Source organism: Helianthus annuus, chromosome 17, assembly GCF_002127325.2.
Source record: "Helianthus annuus cultivar XRQ/B chromosome 17, HanXRQr2.0-SUNRISE, whole genome shotgun sequence".
NCBI lineage: Eukaryota > Viridiplantae > Streptophyta > Magnoliopsida > Asterales > Asteraceae > Helianthus > Helianthus annuus.
In genome coordinates this window covers 118,172,674-118,193,049 of record NC_035449.2, presented here as the reverse complement: position 1 = coordinate 118,193,049, position 20,376 = coordinate 118,172,674, and the positions used below count along the sequence as shown (strand labels likewise).

Below are 20,376 nucleotides of genomic sequence, written 5' to 3'. Positions count from 1 at the left end.
CATGACTGAACCCCATCCCCACTCCCACTTCCTCCTTCTCCTCCTCCCCTTCTTCTTCATCGCCCTGCCTGCAGCATCTAATGATACAACATACCCAAATTGCCCTTCGTACAAATGCGGTGATGTCCCTATCAGCTACCCCTTTTGGATCATCGACGGTGAATCCACCACCCAGTTCTGCGGTTATCAAGGCTTCGGAATCAATTGCTCCCCCATCCTTATTCCTGAAATTCGTTTGGGTGGCGATTCTTACGACGTCCAGTGGATATTCCCCGAATCCAGCAAGATCTCCCTCGTGGATAAAGACGTTTTAACCGTCCTCCCAGGCCCAAACCCAGACAAATGTCCTAGGGTGCGCCATAGGATTAACTTAGAAAGCTTGCCTCTCAATTACACATCGCACAACGTTAATCTAACTTTTCATTTCGGTTGCAATGAATGTCCTGATTTTGCAACTGAGATACGGTGCTTGGAAAGAAAGTCGTGCCTTCAGATTATGAATAATGGTACGGATGAAGAGGATTGGAATGAGTTTTCATGCACTGGTGACGTGGTAACAACAGTGATCCGTGACCACATCAATAGATTCCTCCCGAATCTTTCGACCACATTTGGTGATGTCTTGCGATTAGGATTCGAGCTTGAATGGTGGAGGATGGATGATTGTGACAAGTGTGAGGAGTCAGGCGGGAGGTGCGGCCACCATAATACGGCAGGGTTCATATGTTTTTGCTCCGACGGTACAACCAACAAGGACCACTGCAAAGGTACCTTCATTTCAACTATTAAATTCTAGTTACCCCTGCTTGGCCATTTTGAATTTTAGTTCATTAGTTCTAGTTAGGGTGAGTTAGTTAATTAGTTGAGTTACTTATGAATGCTAAAGAGATCCCTAGTTCCAAACGCAAAAATGAGTGGGATCTTACACCAGTTGCTTACCATACTCCAGCTTACCCAGGCAACATAGCATGCGGTGGAAAGGTGATCTGATTCTTCCGCCCCTTCGCCACACAACCTAAATACTGTTTCATCCCTAAGGATGTTCCGTTTATGGAGTGCTGCCAATGTTGGTAATCTATCCTGTTCAGCCCTCCACCCGAAAATATTTAGTTTTTTTGGTACCCATTTCACCCAGTCAAACAGGTAAAAGGGACCGCAAATCTGGACTTACTGAAAACTCTCTGCTTGATTCCAGTTCCCATGTGTAGTGTAGTTAATGGTTAAATTAGGTGACATGCCAGAGTTTTATTGGATAGTATATAAAATCCCTTTTATAGTCAACAAGCCTTAAGTACTTTTGACATTATTAGTAGATTTTTGGGAAAAAAAAAAGTTCAGAAACCATCATAACAAATTTGAAATCTGTTTTCATTAAATGAATAGGAAGTTGAACTAGTCTCATTTTCTATCGCTAGTAACTCAAATTAAATTTGTAATTATATATTCAACAACCCCAAAAGTCAAAAGTCAAGCTATTTGTTTCTTTTTTTTTTTTCCCTGGAAACTTCACCAAAGGGAAAAGTCAAGCTATTTGTTTCTTTCTTTTTCCCACGAAACTTCAACCTACTTCACTCCTAATATCACCACACGTTTCGACTCAACCGATCTCACACGGAAATTTTGCCATCTCCGTCTTTTACATCTTCAATTCAATATTTCATTTGCTCGTCTTCTTCATTCTGTTTCCACAAACTCAACCATTGTGGTCGGACGATTTAATCGGAATTCCTATTGTGGGATATATAGGGATACTGATTTATTCTCAATTCCTTCGTTACTTCTCGTTTGGAAAGTGATGAATGAATCATATCTTGGTTTCATACTCGTTTGCCATCCTAGATTAAATAGTTCCCATCAGTGACGGGGACAAGCATAGGGGGCGGTGTGCTAGGGTGTCGCCGGTCCTAGGCCGCTCCTCGAGTAGTCTGAGAGAATGAAAACAATTTAATTATAGGATTCAAATATAATTTTATTTTTACATTCTAAGGCATACATTAATTATCATTTTTTATTAATGGGTGTACCACACAAGAAACTTTATCAAATATTTTTTTATAAAATTTTAAATATTATTTAGAAGTTTTATAAATAATATTTAGTTTGTAATAAAAATAGTTTTAACAACAAAAAGAACTAAAAGCTTATTAACAAAATAAAGTAGATCTGATACTTTATAAAATCATAAATAAACAAAAAAAAATTAAAACAAACAAAAAAATGTGTACAATAAATTAAATAAAGTAAAGATTAAATATTAAATCAATTTTTAACAACTGACAAAATGTTACTTTTTACGTTTGTTTGCAGACCTGTGTTTCCCTTATTTTTCCAGGGCTAATATTTTACATTAATATATTATTTCATCTTCTTCTTCGTATTTTAACTGGCCGTTGCATGTTTTCGTCAATCACCGGATATTTTCATTTCCGTCAATCGGAAAGTTTCATTTTATCTCATCTTCATTTACACTCAGGGGTATCCTTTTTTTTTGAACTGTGAACTTCATTAAAAAAACAAAGGGCGCGACCTCAATACAAGGACCGCCAACAAAAACAATTACATCATATACAAAGGGTTTACCCTCCAATCCTTCCAATCTAAAGATTTAAATCTAGATCGACATTTTAGCCAAAGAAAAGAAACAGTTTTGATACAAGCGACAACTTCGGTTACTCTAGGAATGTGCCCCTCAAAGATCCTTTTATTTCGTTCCTTCCAGATGGCCCAGCACGTGATCATAACAATGCCTCTACTGATCTTCTTAGCCCACTTATTACCGTCAAAATGTTTGTGCAGCAACAATACATCCGAAAGATCAAAAGCGAAAATTGGGTCTACTTTGCACCACTTCCCAATCGCGTCCCAAACCCCAAAAGCAAAATCACATCCTATGAGAACATGGTTATGGTCCTCATCGGCTGTTTCACATAGAGCACACAAAACATTATCTAATCTAACCTGTCTTCTTGCCAAGGCGCCGCGAGTAGGAATACGGCCCATCTCCGCTCTCCACATGAACAGGTTGATTTTAGCCGGAACCCAATTCTCCCACTTCATAAGCTGATTCCTCCGAGTGTCTCTTTCTTTTCTGAACATATCTTTGAGTTGCGCAACTGAAAAGGAGTTATCTTTGCTACCGATCCATACCCATCTGTCCCTAGTAGCCGAGAACGAGACTCGGTTCTGCATGTAAATAACATCCTGTCCTTCGGAAATTTCCTCCACAGTGCATGGGCTTCTCGACCAACTTGGTTGCAGCCACATTTCCCCGTTCTGTAGGAAGAGTCTCTCGGCAACCTTGCAATCCTTGTTCGTTTCCAGAGAGAATAGCTTCGGCCATCGATCTTTAAGAGGAACCGTACCATACCAAATATCTTTCCAAAAGCTAATATCTTCACCGTCTCTCAAGCTAGCCTGCATAAAAAATTGTAAACTTTTTCCTTGAATTTTGATCTTTTCCAAGCTCTTAACAATTGTTTGCCACGGTCCCGTAAAAGATTTTTTTATCGGTAAGAAAGACCACCTTCCCCACCCACAGTGGATTAACTCGACAACCTCACTCAGGGGTATCCTAATACTTGCTTAGGGGTATCCTTGACAAATAAAATAACGATAAAAAAGAAAATTGCACGTCGTCAAAAAAGTTGAGGATATCCCGGGCTACCTCTGACACCCACATAGATTCGCCCCTTTTCCCACCCACACAAAAAGTAACACAAAAATGGACGAATGAGCTTTTACATATTTCTAAGACGTAAAGTAAAGCTACCCATAACCAAATTCAAATATGATTTTTTTTTCTTTAAATACTCTACATGTATTTAGTTGCTTTTTTTTTATATCATAACGTACAATATATATTATTAGCATGCTATATGAATCGGAGAGTTCTATTATTAAATAAGCTAAATTTTATATTATAGTTTCGACTTGTGGCTCTTTAAACTAGGAGTTCTGTCAGGGCCGGCTCAACGATTCTTGTGGCCTAAAGCGAACAATGAAGTGGAGACCTTTTTTACTATAAGTTTTTTTTGGAGCGTATCAATTTTTCGTTTTGTTTTGACAATAGCACTTCTTAAAATAACATATCAATACAAAAAAATATATATTATTTTCTATTTTTTATTTAACATATCATTCCTATCTCAGGACTAATCGTTTATTTCTAAGTTCAATAATTTAAGGCATACTATTTCTTCCACTCTACTTATGTTAATATACATACACATAAATATATAGTTCAAGACCAAAATATATATCACATTAAATACAAGTTGTTTAATATATATATATATATATATATATATAGAGAGAGAGAGAGAGAGAGAGAGAGAGTCTTAGGATCCTATAAAAAAGACATTTTTCGTGAGAAGTGTGAGAAGACATAAAAATTCATATGTAGACATCATATGTTAGACTTGGGCATAATGTTTTCGGTTGTTTTGGCAAGAAAAACACCAAACATAACAATTTAAGACACACTGCAATTAATTCTAGGCTTAAAACTTAAAACACCATGCCAAGAACGTTAAGTAGTGTGTTTTAAATTCCATGCCCATAATACGTTGCATTGTGTTTTAAATTGTCATGTTTGGTGTTTTTCTTGCCAAAACAACCCAAAACATCATGCCTAAGTTTAAAACATGATGCCTACATGTCAATGTCTATATCTTCTCACACTTCTCACGAAAAATGTCCTTTTTACAAGAACCTCACGCTATATATATATATATATATATATATATATATATATAAAACTAAATAAATTGGAGCAAAATATTGAAATCTATATAAACTGCTAAATAAACTATAAAAAACAAAAGAAAAAAATATCACTAACTCACTAATAAATAATGAAGTTTTCCTTTCAAAAAAAAAAAAAAAAAAAAAAACTCACTAATAAATACTTCTACAAAAACAGAGGGGTAAATTCGGCAATTAACTAATTATGTGATTACTTCTAGGGGTAAAAAGGTAAATGACATATAATCACATCACTACCCTATCCACCTAGTCTGTTCATCTTCTTCATGAAAATCCACCTAGTCTGGTTTATCTTCTTCATGAAAAGCTTTGAAAAAAGAGGGGGAGCTCACAAAATTAACCTATCTCTATTATTTTTTTTCTTCACTCTTCCTAGGAACATATACTACAAAATCAAAGAATATTAGTTACGAAAACGGACAATGATAGCCTCTTAAAATTGGTGGCCCTTGAAATTCTGGGGCCTAAAGCCCTTGCTTGATTTAGCTTATGCTAAAGCCGGCCTTGAGTTCTGCCCAACTATTTTATGAGTAGGCCCACTCATTTACACGTTAAAAACATGACATTATGTTGATAATGATTAATGAAAGACCAACACTTTTATTATCTTATAAAGTACCCTAACATGTGAATTGGAATATATGTGTGTGCATGTATTAGTTGAATAGTATTTTGTTGTTGAAAAAAAAGAAAAGAAATAGAAAAAAACAATTGAAGGGAGAATGTATTCAATAATCTATATATACAAACAAAATAGAGTAGTGGACTTGTTCTTCCAACCTTTCCAAAATCATGACTGGCCTCTTCTACCCACATCCCCACTCGCTCCTCCTCCTCCTCCTCCCCATCTTCTTCATCGCCTTACATGCGGCTGCACAATCTAATAATCCAATTTCCCTCCATTGCCATCCACGCTACTGTGGTGATGTCCTTATCAGCTACCCCTTTTGGATCATCGACAATGAATCCACCACCCAGTACTGCGGTTATCAAGGCTTCGGAATCAACTGCCCCACCATCGGTGATGGTATTCTTCCCGAAATTACTTTGGGCGGCGATTTGTATTACGTCCGGTTGATAAAGCAAGATAGTATCCTCCTCTCCGACATCAACGTCTCTTTAGCCGTCCCAGGCCCCCCCAAGTGCCCTAGGGTGCGCCACGGGATTAACTTACAAACCTTACCTCTCGATTTTACGACAAGTAACGCTAATCTTAGTTTTCACTTCAATTGCACTCGGTGTCCTTCTTTTGCAACTGAGATACGGATCCCGTGCTTCTTCGAAAGAAATGAGAGAAAGGCGTGTGTTCATGTTATGAATACCATTACCGAAGAAGCTGAGTACTCATGCACTGAGAAAGTGGTAACAACAGTCGTCCGTGAGCATATCAATGAATTTCCTAATCTTTTGACGCAATTGGGTGAAATCTTGCCAAAAGGATTCGAGCTAGAATGGTCGAGGACAGATGGTTGCGAAAAGTGCGAAGAGTCTGATGGTCGGTGCGGTTGGCACAACACCACCGGGCTCATTTGTTTTTGCTCCCACGGTATGGACAGCCGGGGCGAATGTAAAGGTACCTTCGTTACAACTCCAGTTTTATTTCCAGCTTGGCAAGTTTATCGTGTATACGAGTAAATTAATTTACCGTTAAAAAATACATATAGGCGATGGTTATATTAGCGTACGTGACAGAATTTCATTGGATAGTATTAAAATTCCTTCTAATAGTCTACACGCTTTGTGTTAATTTTAAGTAGATTCATTTTAAAAAGATACCAAGTTTTAATAGTATAACTTTAACAATAGTTTTGTCCGGTTTCTAAGACAAAAAAAACTACAAAACTGAAAACTGTTTTTAGTAAATAAAATCTAATAAACGATTGAAGTTGAAGTATCACTTTCAAAGGCATTCTCAGAAAGTAATTCTCTCTCTCTCTCTCTATATATATATATATTAAATATTAATTTAACGTGGTGGTTAGGAATAGTGTTTTTTTTTTCATAGTAAACTTTAGGTTTTATCCATTTTTGTGAAAAAAACTTTGATTTTTTTATAATTTGCCACAAAATTTAAATGAGTTTAGTTTTTATATTAGTTTTTGTTTGCGTTTTTCCCGGATTTAGTCATCGTTTGCTTGCTACTTAGCACAGTCTTTGGTGATCACATTTGGTCCATTAAGTTTTTTTACCCCTCGACTTTCTAATATGTGTCGGTATAAATTCGACTTTGTCTACGTTTTATGTAATGAGAGTCACTTGGTACTAGAAATTCGTGTTTTTATTTTACGTTTTTTCTCGGTTTTGGTCGTCGTTCAGTTGCTACTTAGCATAGTTTTATGCACCGAAACGCAGTGGCTTAAGACTAGCTCAAATTAGTTTTGTAATTAAATATTCAGCAACCCCAAAAGTCAAAAGTCAAGCTATTTGTTTTTCTTTTCCTCCCTGGAAAGTTCAGCCTACCTCACTTCCGCTATGAATTTACATCTTCAATTCAATGTTCATTTGCTCAACTTCTTCATTTTGTTACCCCAAGCTCTACTGTTTTGGTCTGACGATTCAATCTCAGTTCCTTCGTGGGATATATAGGGTATATAGGTTACCCGAATAAGTTCACCGTGGGAAATATTCGTCCATTCTCGTTCCTTTTTGTCTTTCACTTGGTAGTATTCCTACACTGCTAGGTAGATGGGCCGGGTTTGGAAATCATATAGGCATATCGAGTCTGATACGTGATTATAGAATCATATCTTGGTTTCATACTCATTAAGTATCCTAGAATAAATAGTTACCACCCACACAAAGAACACCACTAAAAGTAGATAGGAAAATAATCATAACGTAATCCAATTGGCCTGGCCTACTTCAGCTAGTTGTCGGGTCACACAACCTGTTGACTCCCGTTTACAACAAGTTGAGATGTGACAAAAGACTCCGTCTAATTTTGAACCACCTTTAGCCTCAAGGCATTCACTTAGTTGAAGATAGAATTGTGCATACAAGAATATTCACTTCATGTATTTCCTTATTTAGCATAAGAATACATTGGCAAAAAGCACTGTTTAATATGTACAAATACATTTTGAGTGTTAGATCTCTATGGCCAAACTTTCGAAGTAAAACAATCAAACTTACTAAATTGATCAAATTCAGTCGATTTAATTTGTTACATCCCTAATCCAATTTACATTCTTCTGAAATGGGCTTTAACCTCAAAGTCACGTTTTACTAAACTTCGACCCATTTGACCCGTTTAGCAGATAAACATCAAATTTGATTTCTAACCAATCATTTATCACTCATGTGAATGGTAATCATTTCAATATACTTTGAAACCCTCCAAAACACTAGATAACCTTCAAAAAAATCATAAACTTGACTATAAACATGGAATCTAATATGTCTATTAACTTCGATAATCTATTTTAAACATAATTACAATTATATCTGAAAACTGAAGTATGATTTCACAAATTAGAAACAAAACTTATACTACTCACATATCACAAACCAAATTCTGGCGTTTCACATGTGAACTTAATGGAAACCATTATGGGAACTTCTATCAGCTCATATATGAATTACTTGTGTGGGTATAATATAAACAAGAATTGATTATCTCAACCAACTCTGCCTTTATATTAAAGATTCAAGGTGAGTTGGTGTTTAGTTCAATATACTGTTTTTCAATCAAAGACTCCAATAAGCAAAACTGTATAAGATGGCAAACCTTCAAAAATGTAGAAGATTCAAGGTGAGTTAATGAGTTGCTTTTTTAATACTATGGTAGCGTTCGTTTCATGGAATGGAATGGAATGGAATTAGGAAGTTTTTCTTTGTAAAATTGATCTTGGTTGGGGGAGAGAGGAATTTGAAATCCTTCACTCTAATGAAATTTGTGACTATTTCAACATTCCTTAGAAATCCTTCACTCTAATGAAGGAATGGAATGGAATGGAATGTTGAAATAGTCACAAATTTCATTGATTAAAGAAATTCATTGGATTTCAAATTCCTCCCTGTCCAAACCAAGATCAATTTTACAAAGAAAAACTTCCCAATTCCATCCCATTCCATTCCATAAAACGAACGCTACCTATGTGTATTGGTTTAGCTATAAGTGTCTAGTGGTTTAACTAAAAACACAATTATTTTTTAATCTTTTCTTTATATGTAAATGGTTTGATAATTGATTATGAGTTGGCCCCACACCCTTTGCGCTCGTTAACCCCGTGCTCTTTAACGAGCCGGCGCGGTGTATAACTCGCTTGGCGGGTAAACAAATAACTGAATTTAATAATAATGTGCTGTTGTGGAAAATTTACAATAAAAAAATGAAAGCAAAATGCAAATTTTGTTTTGTATTTAATACAATATATATTCTATATACATGGAGTTGAAAGTTGATCTTTCAACATTTCCATAACATGTTTGACCACCTCCACCCCCATCTCCTCTTGCTCCTTGTTCTCCTCCCCATCTTCTTCATCACCCTGCTTGCACAATCTAATAATTCAACCCACCCCAGTTGCCGTTTCGACCGCTGCGGTAATGTCAATATCAGCTACCCGTTTTGGAAGATGGACAGTGACTCCACCTCCCAGTTCTGCGGTTATCAAGGCTTCGGAATCAGGTGCTCTGAACAGGATATTCCCGAAATTAGTTTGGGCGGTAATCCTTACTACATCCGGGTGATAGACTACGAATACGGGACCATCTTCCTATCAGATTACGACGTTTCTCCTGTCGTCCGAGGCCCCAACAATTGTCCTAGGATTCGTCATGACATTAACATAGGAAACCTGCCTTTCGTGTTCGTGCAGAGTACCGTTAATATAAGTTTTCATTTCGATTGCAATGAATGCCCGTCGTTTGCGACTGAGATACCATGCTTGCAACGGAATGGTGAAAAGGCGTGCTTGACGAATATTAGTAGGGAGGAATCAGTTTGGGACGAATATTCATGCGACCAGGAAGTGGTGACAACAGTGTTCCAAGATGTCATGGACTTGATCTTTGATGTTACGACGAATTTCAGCAGCGCCTTGGAAAAAGGTTTCGGGCTACGATGGGAGCCAATAAACGAGTGCCAGAAGTGTGAAGAGTCTGACGGCCAGTGCGGTCGCCGCAATGAGATAGAATTCATATGCTTTTGCTCCGACGGCACCACCAGCAAGGGCTATTGCAAAGGTACCTTTGTTAGAAACTTTTTTTAACGACAAACTAACGTACTCTAATTACCAAAATTACACCTCCCCCCCCCCCCCCCCCCCCCTTTTTAAATTTAGTTCTATATACATTGAATATAATCAATGGTTACCTTAGCTGACGTGGCATAGTCAACACGTTCATGTTGTGACTTTTTATGTTTTTAGTAGATTTTAGAAAAAAACAGTTTCTAAGTAGGACCGGCTGCTTTAGATGACCCGGACCGGTTTTAGTTTAACTGATTGGTCTGGTGTAATATGATTTTTAACGCGATAGAAAAAAAAAAAAAAGAAGCACAAAATTAAATGTTAACGTATGAACTACAGAAGTTAAAAGTCTCATTTTCAGTCGCATTCAAAGAAACCAGTTCAAATTTAAAATTGTAAATTGAATATTCAACAACGGCAACTGTTAAAAGTCAAACTATGCGTTTCTCTCTTTCCTTATAGAAAGTTCAAGCAAGCTACCACACATCTTCTTCGCTCTGTTATCCCAAGCTCAAGCGTTTCAGTCAAACGAGTCAATGTAGATCAAACTTGCGGGAATGAGCTTCTTTAACGATTGATTAAGTTTGTTAGGATGTGCCTGTTTTGAGGGAGCTGTTTAAACACAGTGAAGCGAAGCCATTTGAGGTGTTGTGCAGGGTATTTCGATACCATATAGGGCGTAGCTTGTCGGAATTTATTCTTGGAAGTGTTGGTCTAATAAAAATTCCTTCTCGAGTACCGTCGGTAGCTATGTAGTTAATATCCCGATATATCAACCGATATATCAGTGATATATCGGTTATCGGTCTCCTGCCGAGATAGCGGTACAAAATATTGGTCAGAATATCGGTACCGATAATATCAGCGATATTGTCCAATATTTGACCGATATAGGACTGATATTTGATCGATAAATAACCGATTTTACCAATATCAGTACCATTATTCTTATTTCTACCGTTATTTTTCTTCTTATTGCTGCAATTAGTGTTTTAAGTCTTAAATGTTAGTTGTTAGTGTTAAATGTTAGTGTTTTAAGTCTTAGTTAGTTCTTATTTGTTACAATTGTTAGTGTTAAATTGCTATATATATAAATTTAGCATGATATTAAAATTACCGATATCCCACCGATATCCTGCCGCGATAACCGATATCTCAAATATCGGTCCTTGACCGATATCCGATATTTTACCGCATTAACTACTTTGGTCGGTAGTATAGTATTCCTTCTGGCCCGGGTTGGGACTAGTATAGAGTTCCAGTCTTGTATCTATATAACTTTACTTCGTCTCTCATACTTTTATCACTTCAAATATTGAATAGTCAAGTATGATGCTAATTTTTCCAAATTTTTAGTACGGTCCTATGTAGCACGGGGACTCCATTTATGTGGCCGTACCCGTCCCGGGTACTTGTCGGGACGGAAACACTATGGGTACTCGTCGGGGACGTTTCCTAAACGTTTCCAATGTCGGGGACGTATCTGGTAAAAGTATCCAGCCCGTTTCCATTTATTTTTAAGGTTTTTACCCTTTCAAATTCCACAACCGGCCATTAAATAAATAGACCTATCATATTCAACTTCTCTAATCTCTAAACTCTCAAGTCTCATCATCTCTAATTCTCTATCGATTGCCGATCTCTCACTAGATGAACCGGAATTTGAAAATGATTTGATTATTGATAATTAATTACCTTTGGAAGATGTAGTATTTTTGGAATTTGTTTAATGTATTTTTTTTATATTTTTTATTGCCGTACCCGTATCTTGGAATTTTGAGTTTTGCCGTTCCTCGTTCCCGTATCGTTCCCGTACCCCTATCCCGTACCCGTTCCAGTGCTACTTAGGTACGGTCATACTTGTAACATATTCAAATAATTATTTATTATATTTTCAGTATCATACAACACATTATTATATATCATCTCTAATACTAGTAAACGCTTATGATATCACCTAATAAAAAAATTGAAGGCAGAGATATGCATACTGGTTCTATACTTGTATGTTATATATATTCAATAGAGTGGTGGACTTGTTCTTTCAACGTTTCCAAAATCATGTCTCACCACATCTATCCTCATCCCTTCTCCTTCCTTCTTCTCCTCCCCTTCTTCTTCATTGCCATGAATGCAGAATCTGATAATTCGACATACCCGAATTGCCGATTAGACCGCTGCGGTGAGGTCAATATCAGCTACCCGTTTTGGAAGATGGACAGTGAATCGACCTCCCAGTTCTGCGGTTATGAAGGCTTCGGAATCAACTGTTCCCAAAATGGTGATCAAAATATTTCCCAGATTGCTTTAGGTGGCGAGTCTTACTACGTCCGGGGTATAGACTATGTACTCAGAAATATCTTCCTTGCCGATTACAACGTTTTTCAGGTCACCAGTCTCTCCAACAGCTGCCCTCGGGTGCGCCATAACATTACCATTGGAACCTTGCCTCTCTATTTCGCGATGTATAGCGTTAATCTTACTTTTCATTTCGATTGCAATGGATGCCCGTCGTTTGCGACTGAGATACCATGCTTGGAAGGAAATGAGGGAAAGGCGTGCATGGTTGCGAATACGAGTATGGATTCGGATTGGGGTGAATACTCATGTGATCATGAAGTGGTAACAACAGTGACCAAGGAGTTTATGGACACGTTCCCTAATCATTCTGTTGAATTCGGCAGGGTCTTGGAAAAAGGTTTCGGACTCCGATGGGGGCAGGTAGACGGTTGCGAGAAGTGCGAATCGTCTGGCGGCCAGTGCGGTCGCCACATTTCGACAGGGTTAATATGTTTTTGCTCCGATGGCACGACCAGAAGAGGCAATTGCAAAGGTACCTTCATGGTTTCTTTAGAATCTACAACTCTTAAATTCCAGTTCCAAATAGGTGGATATACTCACTGGTTAGATTAGCTGACGTGTAGAGTTTCATTGGCTAATATTCCCAACCCCTTTCTAAAGTCAACACGTTTATGCTTTGACATTCATGGCATTTTATAGGACAGAAACAGCCGTTTAAAAATCGTACCGAATATTGAACCAACTGCGCTACGGTTACCCTACGGTTACCAGTTTAAGGACCGGAAAGGTCTTTCCGGTCCAATTTTCAATATGATGGAAAATAAAACCAAAAATTCAAATGTTTTTTTAAATGGTTACTTATGAAAGATAGAAGTTGAAGTCTCATTTTCAATAACTTATTCAAATCAAATTTGTAATTGAGTATTCAACAACCCTAAAAAGTCAAAAGTCAAACTATGTGTTTTTTTGTTCTTGCCCTGTCTTTCCTCCCTAGAAACTTCAAGCTACCTCATTTCCATAGACTTATTATTTTACCATACACTTAAAATCGTTAGGAACTGTTCCTGTTTTGATAGAGCTGTTTGATGTGTGTAAACATAGTGAGCAACCCGATTTGAGGTGTTGTTGCCAGAATTTGTTCCGGGGGAGATGTTGGTTCGATATCAATTCTTTCATTCTTTCTCGTCTTTCCTTTAGTGGCATTCTCGTCTTTTTACGTGGATGGACCGGGTATAAGTATTGAAAAATCGTATCCATCCTCACCTCCTCGGTCTCGAACTTGTTTATTCGTTACCTGTTCGGTCTTTTTAGGTTTTCTATCATGGTTATTAGGAGGTTGTCAGGTTGTAAATTGCGTGCTTAAATACATGTCAATGATGCTAACTAATTAAGACAAATATTTCACTTATCTTTAATTATCAAACCTATCATTTCAAAAGAATATAAGTATTAAAAGATACACGAGTCACTCAAAATGAAATTTAAAATGCTCATTTGCTGCATAAGCATGACGTCACGCCAATTTTATTTATTCATTTATTTTCTATTATTTTTTATTGATCAGTTTATTTATTATTTTTTATTAGTTTACTTTGTATTATAATAATATAATATAATAGTATTATTATTATTGTTGGAATAATATATAATTTGTAACGAAAAATAGATATCAAATATTATATTTATAGTGTGAGTTGAATTCGTCAACGTAGGTGTCATCTCACATATGTGGCCTAGTTTGTCACGTCACCTATCTTCGTTTACTTTTTTTTAACGGCCAACTAAATGATCGGATAAGCGTTCTGGGATGCCCTCAATCGAGCAATTGCATCTCCTTCTACATAAGGTCAGAGTTGGATGCATACCCGAGCCACCAAGCCACCAGTTCCGGGAAAAACCCGCCGCCCAAAGGCCCACTGCGGTAAAACCCGGTTTGGCTCGGTTTCGAACTGGCGCCCTCTAGAGAGGCTTAGTTCTAAACTTCATTGCAACCACCAATGTTCTTCAAATGAATGCTAGTGAGAGTAGAAGTTCGGACCTCAAGAAGAGAAATTAATTGACTAACCACTATACCAACTTGTTAGTTTACTTATTTATCAAATATGATATAAGAATCGAAGTTAAAAAAATATTTTAAATAAGTTATTCATCGAATTATTATTCTAACCTTCAATAGATTGCAAAATATAATACAATTACGAGTGAACTATAAAAGAATGGCAAAGAAAAAAAGACACAACGACAAAAAAAAAAAAAAAATGTCTAATAAAAAAAGACAATGACCTAAACAAAAATTCTACAATTTACAAGCAAAAAATCAAAAACAAAAACCAAAAATCTAAGAACCTAGAGTTCAACAAGAAGTTTCAATACCGATAAAATAAGTTCAATTGAAATAAGTTCGTTTGATATTCTTATTTCGACTTTTTGAGTTTTAGTAGACTTTGTATTGAACTTAACTGCTTAACCTTATATATAATTTATACCAATATAAAAGACTAAGTCAAAATAAATATATTGAAGTTGAAAGTTGAAACTACAAAATTCTTCTAGCTTTTTCTATATCGCACAAAGTAGAAACACTTATTTCTAATATGCATATCCTACTTTTTTGATTTAAAAAGTCCTCTTTCTTAAATAGGACCTACTATTATAATATCTTCTTATTTATGCGTGATGGTTTTGTTTTCCCACAATGTGAAGGGTTGGAAAAAATGAGCCTTCTTTATCTCAACAAATGTACACTGGTTAAAATAAGCTTTCGGTTGAAACAATGGTCAGGGACCACCCCCCACCCCCCCACCCATTGACTTTTACCTAGTTTCAAGTCAACATTCACCAAACCCCGACAAATAAGTGTGCCTAATTTCAAAAATAACATTTTATATGACGGCTAAATGTTAAATATACATTTTTGTAACACTAAGACTGGTCGACATGGGGACGTCCTAGGGCGTCCCAGGCCGGCGACGGGCCTACACACCGGCCCCCTAGGACCGTCCGTATCCTCTTCGTCCGCCCACAACCGATCTCGCCGGGCCACCCCTCTCACATAAACCTATACATACACACATATATATATACATAAAGGGGTTCATCCCCCACCCTTTTGGTCCACCCCCTTTAGGCTCATCCTCACACCCACTTACATGGTGGTCTACGTGGCGGCCCATCCCCTTAGGGATGACCCTCACCATACCTTCCAGTCTAAGAAACTTCTTGGATGGTTTGTTTCTTGTCTTAGTTGATAAGTAAGCGAGTGAATTACAAATATTTTTGTTTAAGTATATAGCGAATTGCATCTTTAATTAAATTGGATGCAAATTGCATGTTATGTCTTGTATCTTTGTTAATTACATTGGATGTCTTTTATTTAGGAATGTCTTATGTCTTTGTTAATTAGTAATTACATTGGATGTCTTTTATTTTGGAATATGACTAAACCAGAGATTTGTTAACTTATATAGCAACTCCAAACATGGGCGGAAGTGTCCGCTGACCTTTCAGTCACCGGAATTTATTGATTTTTTATATATAAAAATCTCAGTTTAAAAAAAACAAACATGAGATTAACCTGTAATTAAAACCAATAGAAAAAATAAGCTTATGACGACCTCCGACTAAAATATTCCGGTTCTGTTACCAACTCCAAACAAATCAAAAGGGTTATATATGGTTTTGATCTTTTTTTTCTTTTTACGTTTGGTTACACAGAAGTCTTTTGTGTCACTATTATAATATGAAAACACAAAATAAACCAATTATAATATAAATTACTATATGCTAATTGAGTCTTTTTCAAATTGCTAATCATGATTACAAGCAAAACAAAAACATCAAATACTATATTGCTCTATGTTCCCATTTCAAACCCAAAGACTTTGCTCACAAGACTCCAAATCCAACCCTTGAATTCACATTACCTATAAACACTTCCCTCCCAAATTCCCATTTCTCTGTTCATTTTTTTCTCCTCATAGACATACATGGCTCTTCATATTTTCTCTCAAATCATCATAATCTTCATCTATTCTAACTTCAAAGTTGATTCTGCATCACTTGCCACCAATTCAACCACTTGTGTCCCACAAAACTGTGGAAATGGACCAACCATAACCTCCCCCTTTTGGATTCCTCAACGACAACAACCTTCATGTGGATCACCTCAATTCAACATCACTTGCAAAGACCGTAATCCGATCATTAGGATCTCCAACCAAGATTACGTCGTAAAAGACATATTCCAGAACAACTATTCGTTCGTCCTTGTAAGCAAAGACGCTTTCAATGAATCCAATATGTGCCCAACTCCTCTAACTAACTTTAGCCTCCAAGGAACCCCTTTTAGCTATTCTGATTTATCAGTTAATATTTCCTTCTTTTACAATTGTTCATCCCGCTTTGAGGAAGAGACTTACTCGATTGATTGCGCTTCCAATGGGAATTTTTCGTCTTTTGCTGTCTTCCACCCTGAAATCTTGGAGAAATATAACTATTCTATAGATTCATGCCAGAGTTTGGTTCATGCACCGGTTCATGTTGATAGTATTAACGAGTTGTTTAATGAATCTTATACTGATGTTTTAAGAAAAGGTTTTGTTTTGGAGTGGAAATGTAGCAACTGTGTGGAACATGGTATCCATCATTTTCTTGAATTACTTGAGGCTTCTTGAATTTTCTTGTAATGAATTTTACAATATTTGCAGACTCAGAAAAAAATGTGAAAAAGAAGGTTATCATAAGTTTGTGTTCTGCTGTATTCGGGATTCTTCTCATGTGTGTGGTATTCTATATTTGGAGGCGACGCCAAAACAAGAGACGTTCTTATGGTTCATCTTACAGGTCGCGTAACATTTCGTCGTTTACATCATCAATGACAGATCCCGAGAAGAATGGAGCCTACCATGGTGTCCAAATCTTTAAATACCGTGAGCTCGAGAAAGCTACAAACTATTTCGACTCCAGAAATGAACTTGGAGACGGTGGTTTTGGTACAGTCTATGAAGGTATGCATATAGTTTATTAGTCTGATTCTGCTTATATTGGTGTAAATCATCTCGGGTTGGCGGATAATATTGTCCAACTCGAATATGACCCATATTTATATAGGCAAAAGATCAAATACAAATAATCTTAACATACTAAACATACAAATTGAAGGAAAACCCAAAAAGACAAGGTGGCATTTTTGTAATTACCACCAACTATCAAAGTTACAACCAAAAATACCTAAAAAAACACAATTTTTTTTTAACATTTTTTATTAAAAAATCGCTACATTTCGTTAGCAAAAAAAAATAAAAAAAAAAAATAATTTTTTTTTTGCTGCTACAAAAAGTAGCGATTTTTTAATAAAAAATGTTAAAAAAATAAAATAAAATAATTTGTGTGTTTTTTTTTTAATTTTTTTAGATTTTTTAGGTTTTTTGGAGATTTAGTTTTTAGCATTTTAGCTTGGGTTGGGGGGGGGGGGGGGGGTTAGGTTTTTTTTAGGTTTTTGGGGGTGGGGGGTTAGGTTTTTTTAGGTTTTTGGGGGTGGGGGGTTAGGTTTTTTTTTAGGTTTTTTGGGGGGTTTAGTTTTTAGCATTTTAGCTTGGGTGGGGGGGGGGGGGGGGGTTAGGTTTTTTTTAGGTTTTTGGGGGTGGGGGGGGGGGTTAGGTTTTTTTTTAGGTTTTTGGGGGGGGGGGGGAGAGGGGTGGGGGTGGGGGTTTAGGTTTTTTTTGGGGGTGGGGGGAGTGGTTAGGTTTTTTTAGAGGTATTTGTAGAGTAACTTTGATAGTTATTGATAATTACAAAAATGCCACCTTGTCTTTTTGAGTTTTCCTTCAATTTGTATGTTTAGTATGTTAAGATTATTTGTACAAGAACTTTACCCTATTTATATATTCTTGCTATAAACATCAACCCTAACTAACACTTAAATTCGTGTAACCAAAACACTACCAGTTTTACACATTTATGTAAACGTGTCAAACAGGTTGACGGGTAGTAATCAAGTTGTAAACGTGTTATATAGGATGGTGGGTTGTAATAAATTAGTCAAACGGTTTGACCTGATTTTTTAAACAGGTTAGCAAGTTTACATGTGAGACTAACCTTGTAATGGGTCAACCTGTTTATTAAGCCGGTTAGCGGGTTGACCTGCTTAACTAAACAAGGGTCATTTTCTGGTTGACCTGTTTAACTAAAAATGTTGACAGGTTAACCCGAATACGACCCGTTTATTAAACGGGTTAAATAGGTCAACCTGACACGACCCGTTTATTAAACGGATTAGATATGACAACCAAGAACTTGATTATTTTCCTGAATATATAATTAAGTAATTTATCTTTACGTGCAGGGAAACTGAAAGATGGGCGTGTTGTGGCAGTTAAACGCTTATACGAAAACAACTACAAAAGGGTAGAACAGTTCATGAATGAGGTGGGAATTCTGGCTCATTTACGCCACAGAAATCTGGTATCGCTTTACGGTTGCACCACCCACCATAGCCGCGAACTTCTACTCGTGTATGAGTACATTTCAAATGGAACCGTTGCTGACCATCTCCATGGGGAAAAGTCGAGCCCGGGTTCACTAAAATGGACCACAAGAATGAGCATTGCTGTAGAAACAGCAAGTGCATTGGTCTACCTTCATGCTTCAGATGTTGTTCACAGAGATGTTAAAACCAACAACATTTTGTTAGATAATAGTTTCACTGTAAAGGTAGCTGATTTCGGGTTATCACGTCTTTTTCCGAATAATGTTACCCATGTCTCTACCGCACCACAAGGTACCCCGGGGTATGTGGACCCCGAGTATCACGAATGCTATCAGTTAACTAATAAAAGTGATGTTTATAGCTTCGGGGTGGTTCTAGTCGAGCTTATTTCATCAAAACCGGCTGTGGACATTACTCGACATCGACATGAAATTAATCTATCAAGCATGGCTTTAAGCAAGATCCAAAATGATGCACTCCATGAGCTTGTGGACCCGCATCTTGGATATGACACCGATAATGAAATTCGAAAGATGATCAGTGCTGTCGCGGAACTCGCGTTTCAATGCTTGCAAAATGATAGGGACAGCAGACCATCAATGGATGAAGTGTTGGAATGTTTAGTGGCCGTTCAGAATGGAATGAGCAGCAACAAGCATAATATGTTGGATGGTACATCTGATGATGCAGTCTTGTTGAATCATTCACAAGATATGTCACCGGATTCTGTGGCGGCTGCTTGGAGTACCTCCACGTTGTCGACTTCCAGCGGGTGATTTGGTTCGAGATGTTCCATTACGACAATTTACTGGAATTTCGGTTTGGTAATACTTATGTTATGAATACACTGCACTATTGTGTTTTATGAACAGAGGTGTATGTAAATCCTTTTTGTCATAGCTCAATTCATTCATTTGTTTTGGTTCCTAATTGGTACGAATCTATTGATCATATGGAATCAAGATGAGTAACTGTGGACATCAAACTTGAGGAAGACACCAATTTGATCAACAATGGATTGTTTCTATTGATCATATGGAATCAAGATGAGTAACTGTGGACATCACACCTAAGTGATTTTATAGTTGTAAAAAATATATTGTACTTAGCCTAGTGTCTCTATCTGTAATCTATACTATATTATATTGGGTTATTGGATTTTATCACCCTCAACTATCAGCCTTTGGCCGTTGCCACCAGCAACTAACACTTTGACACCTGGCACCCCCAACTTGGCTTTTTGTTTGCACTGACACCACTCAGTTAAATATGCTCTAACTTGGTTAGTAATTTGTCCGATGTGGCACCATTTTGATGATCTGTACATGCTGATGTGGATGATGAGCAGGGGCAGACCCAAGCCCAGCTCAAGGTGGGCGGGCGCAACCCCGGGGAAAAAAAATTTAGTGCTAAATTCCGTCGAAAATCCCGTCCGCACCCCTTGGAATTTTTCGACCGCACCCTTGAAATTTTTCGTCCGCACCCCTTAGGTAAAAGTGTTATCAATTTATATTTTAAATTTTTTTAGTAAACTCTTATTTAAAAAAAATACTACATAAATTATATAACCAAACCTAAATACCCATACCTTTACCCACTTATAATTCCTAACTAGCTAGCCCACTAAGTCTT

General features: G+C 37.0%; 1 protein-coding gene across 4 annotated transcripts; it reads left to right on the top strand.

Annotated features, from left to right (window-relative positions):
• Positions 1-19,852, top strand: LOC110925840 (LEAF RUST 10 DISEASE-RESISTANCE LOCUS RECEPTOR-LIKE PROTEIN KINASE-like 1.2). 4 transcript variants are annotated; one of them, XM_022169670.2, is made up of 3 exons: positions 1-767; positions 16,964-17,263; positions 18,601-19,643. In XM_022169670.2, the coding sequence occupies exons 1-3, from the start codon at positions 2-4 to the stop codon at positions 19,518-19,520; spliced, it is 1,986 nt and encodes a 661-aa protein (XP_022025362.1). In that variant the 5' UTR covers position 1; the 3' UTR covers positions 19,521-19,643. The 4 variants fall into 4 exon arrangements, with proteins under 4 accessions (XP_022025362.1, XP_022025363.1, XP_022025360.2 ...); XM_022169671.2 differs by lacking the exon at positions 1-767 and adding an exon at positions 9,164-9,951; XM_022169668.2 differs by lacking the exon at positions 1-767 and adding an exon at positions 12,057-12,789 and having other exon boundaries at positions 18,601-19,852.
• The last annotated feature ends 524 nt before the right edge of the window (positions 19,853-20,376 follow it).

Coding starts and splice junctions, on each gene's coding strand:
- LOC110925840 (XM_022169670.2), top strand. CDS start 2: ATGACTGAACCCCATCCCCACTCCCACTTCCTCCTTCTCCTCCTCCCC. Junction 768..16,963: donor CAACAAGGACCACTGCAAAG/GTACCTTCATTT, acceptor CAATATTTGCAG/ACTCAGAAAAAAATGTGAAA. Junction 17,264..18,600: donor TTTTGGTACAGTCTATGAAG/GTATGCATATAG, acceptor CTTTACGTGCAG/GGAAACTGAAAGATGGGCGT.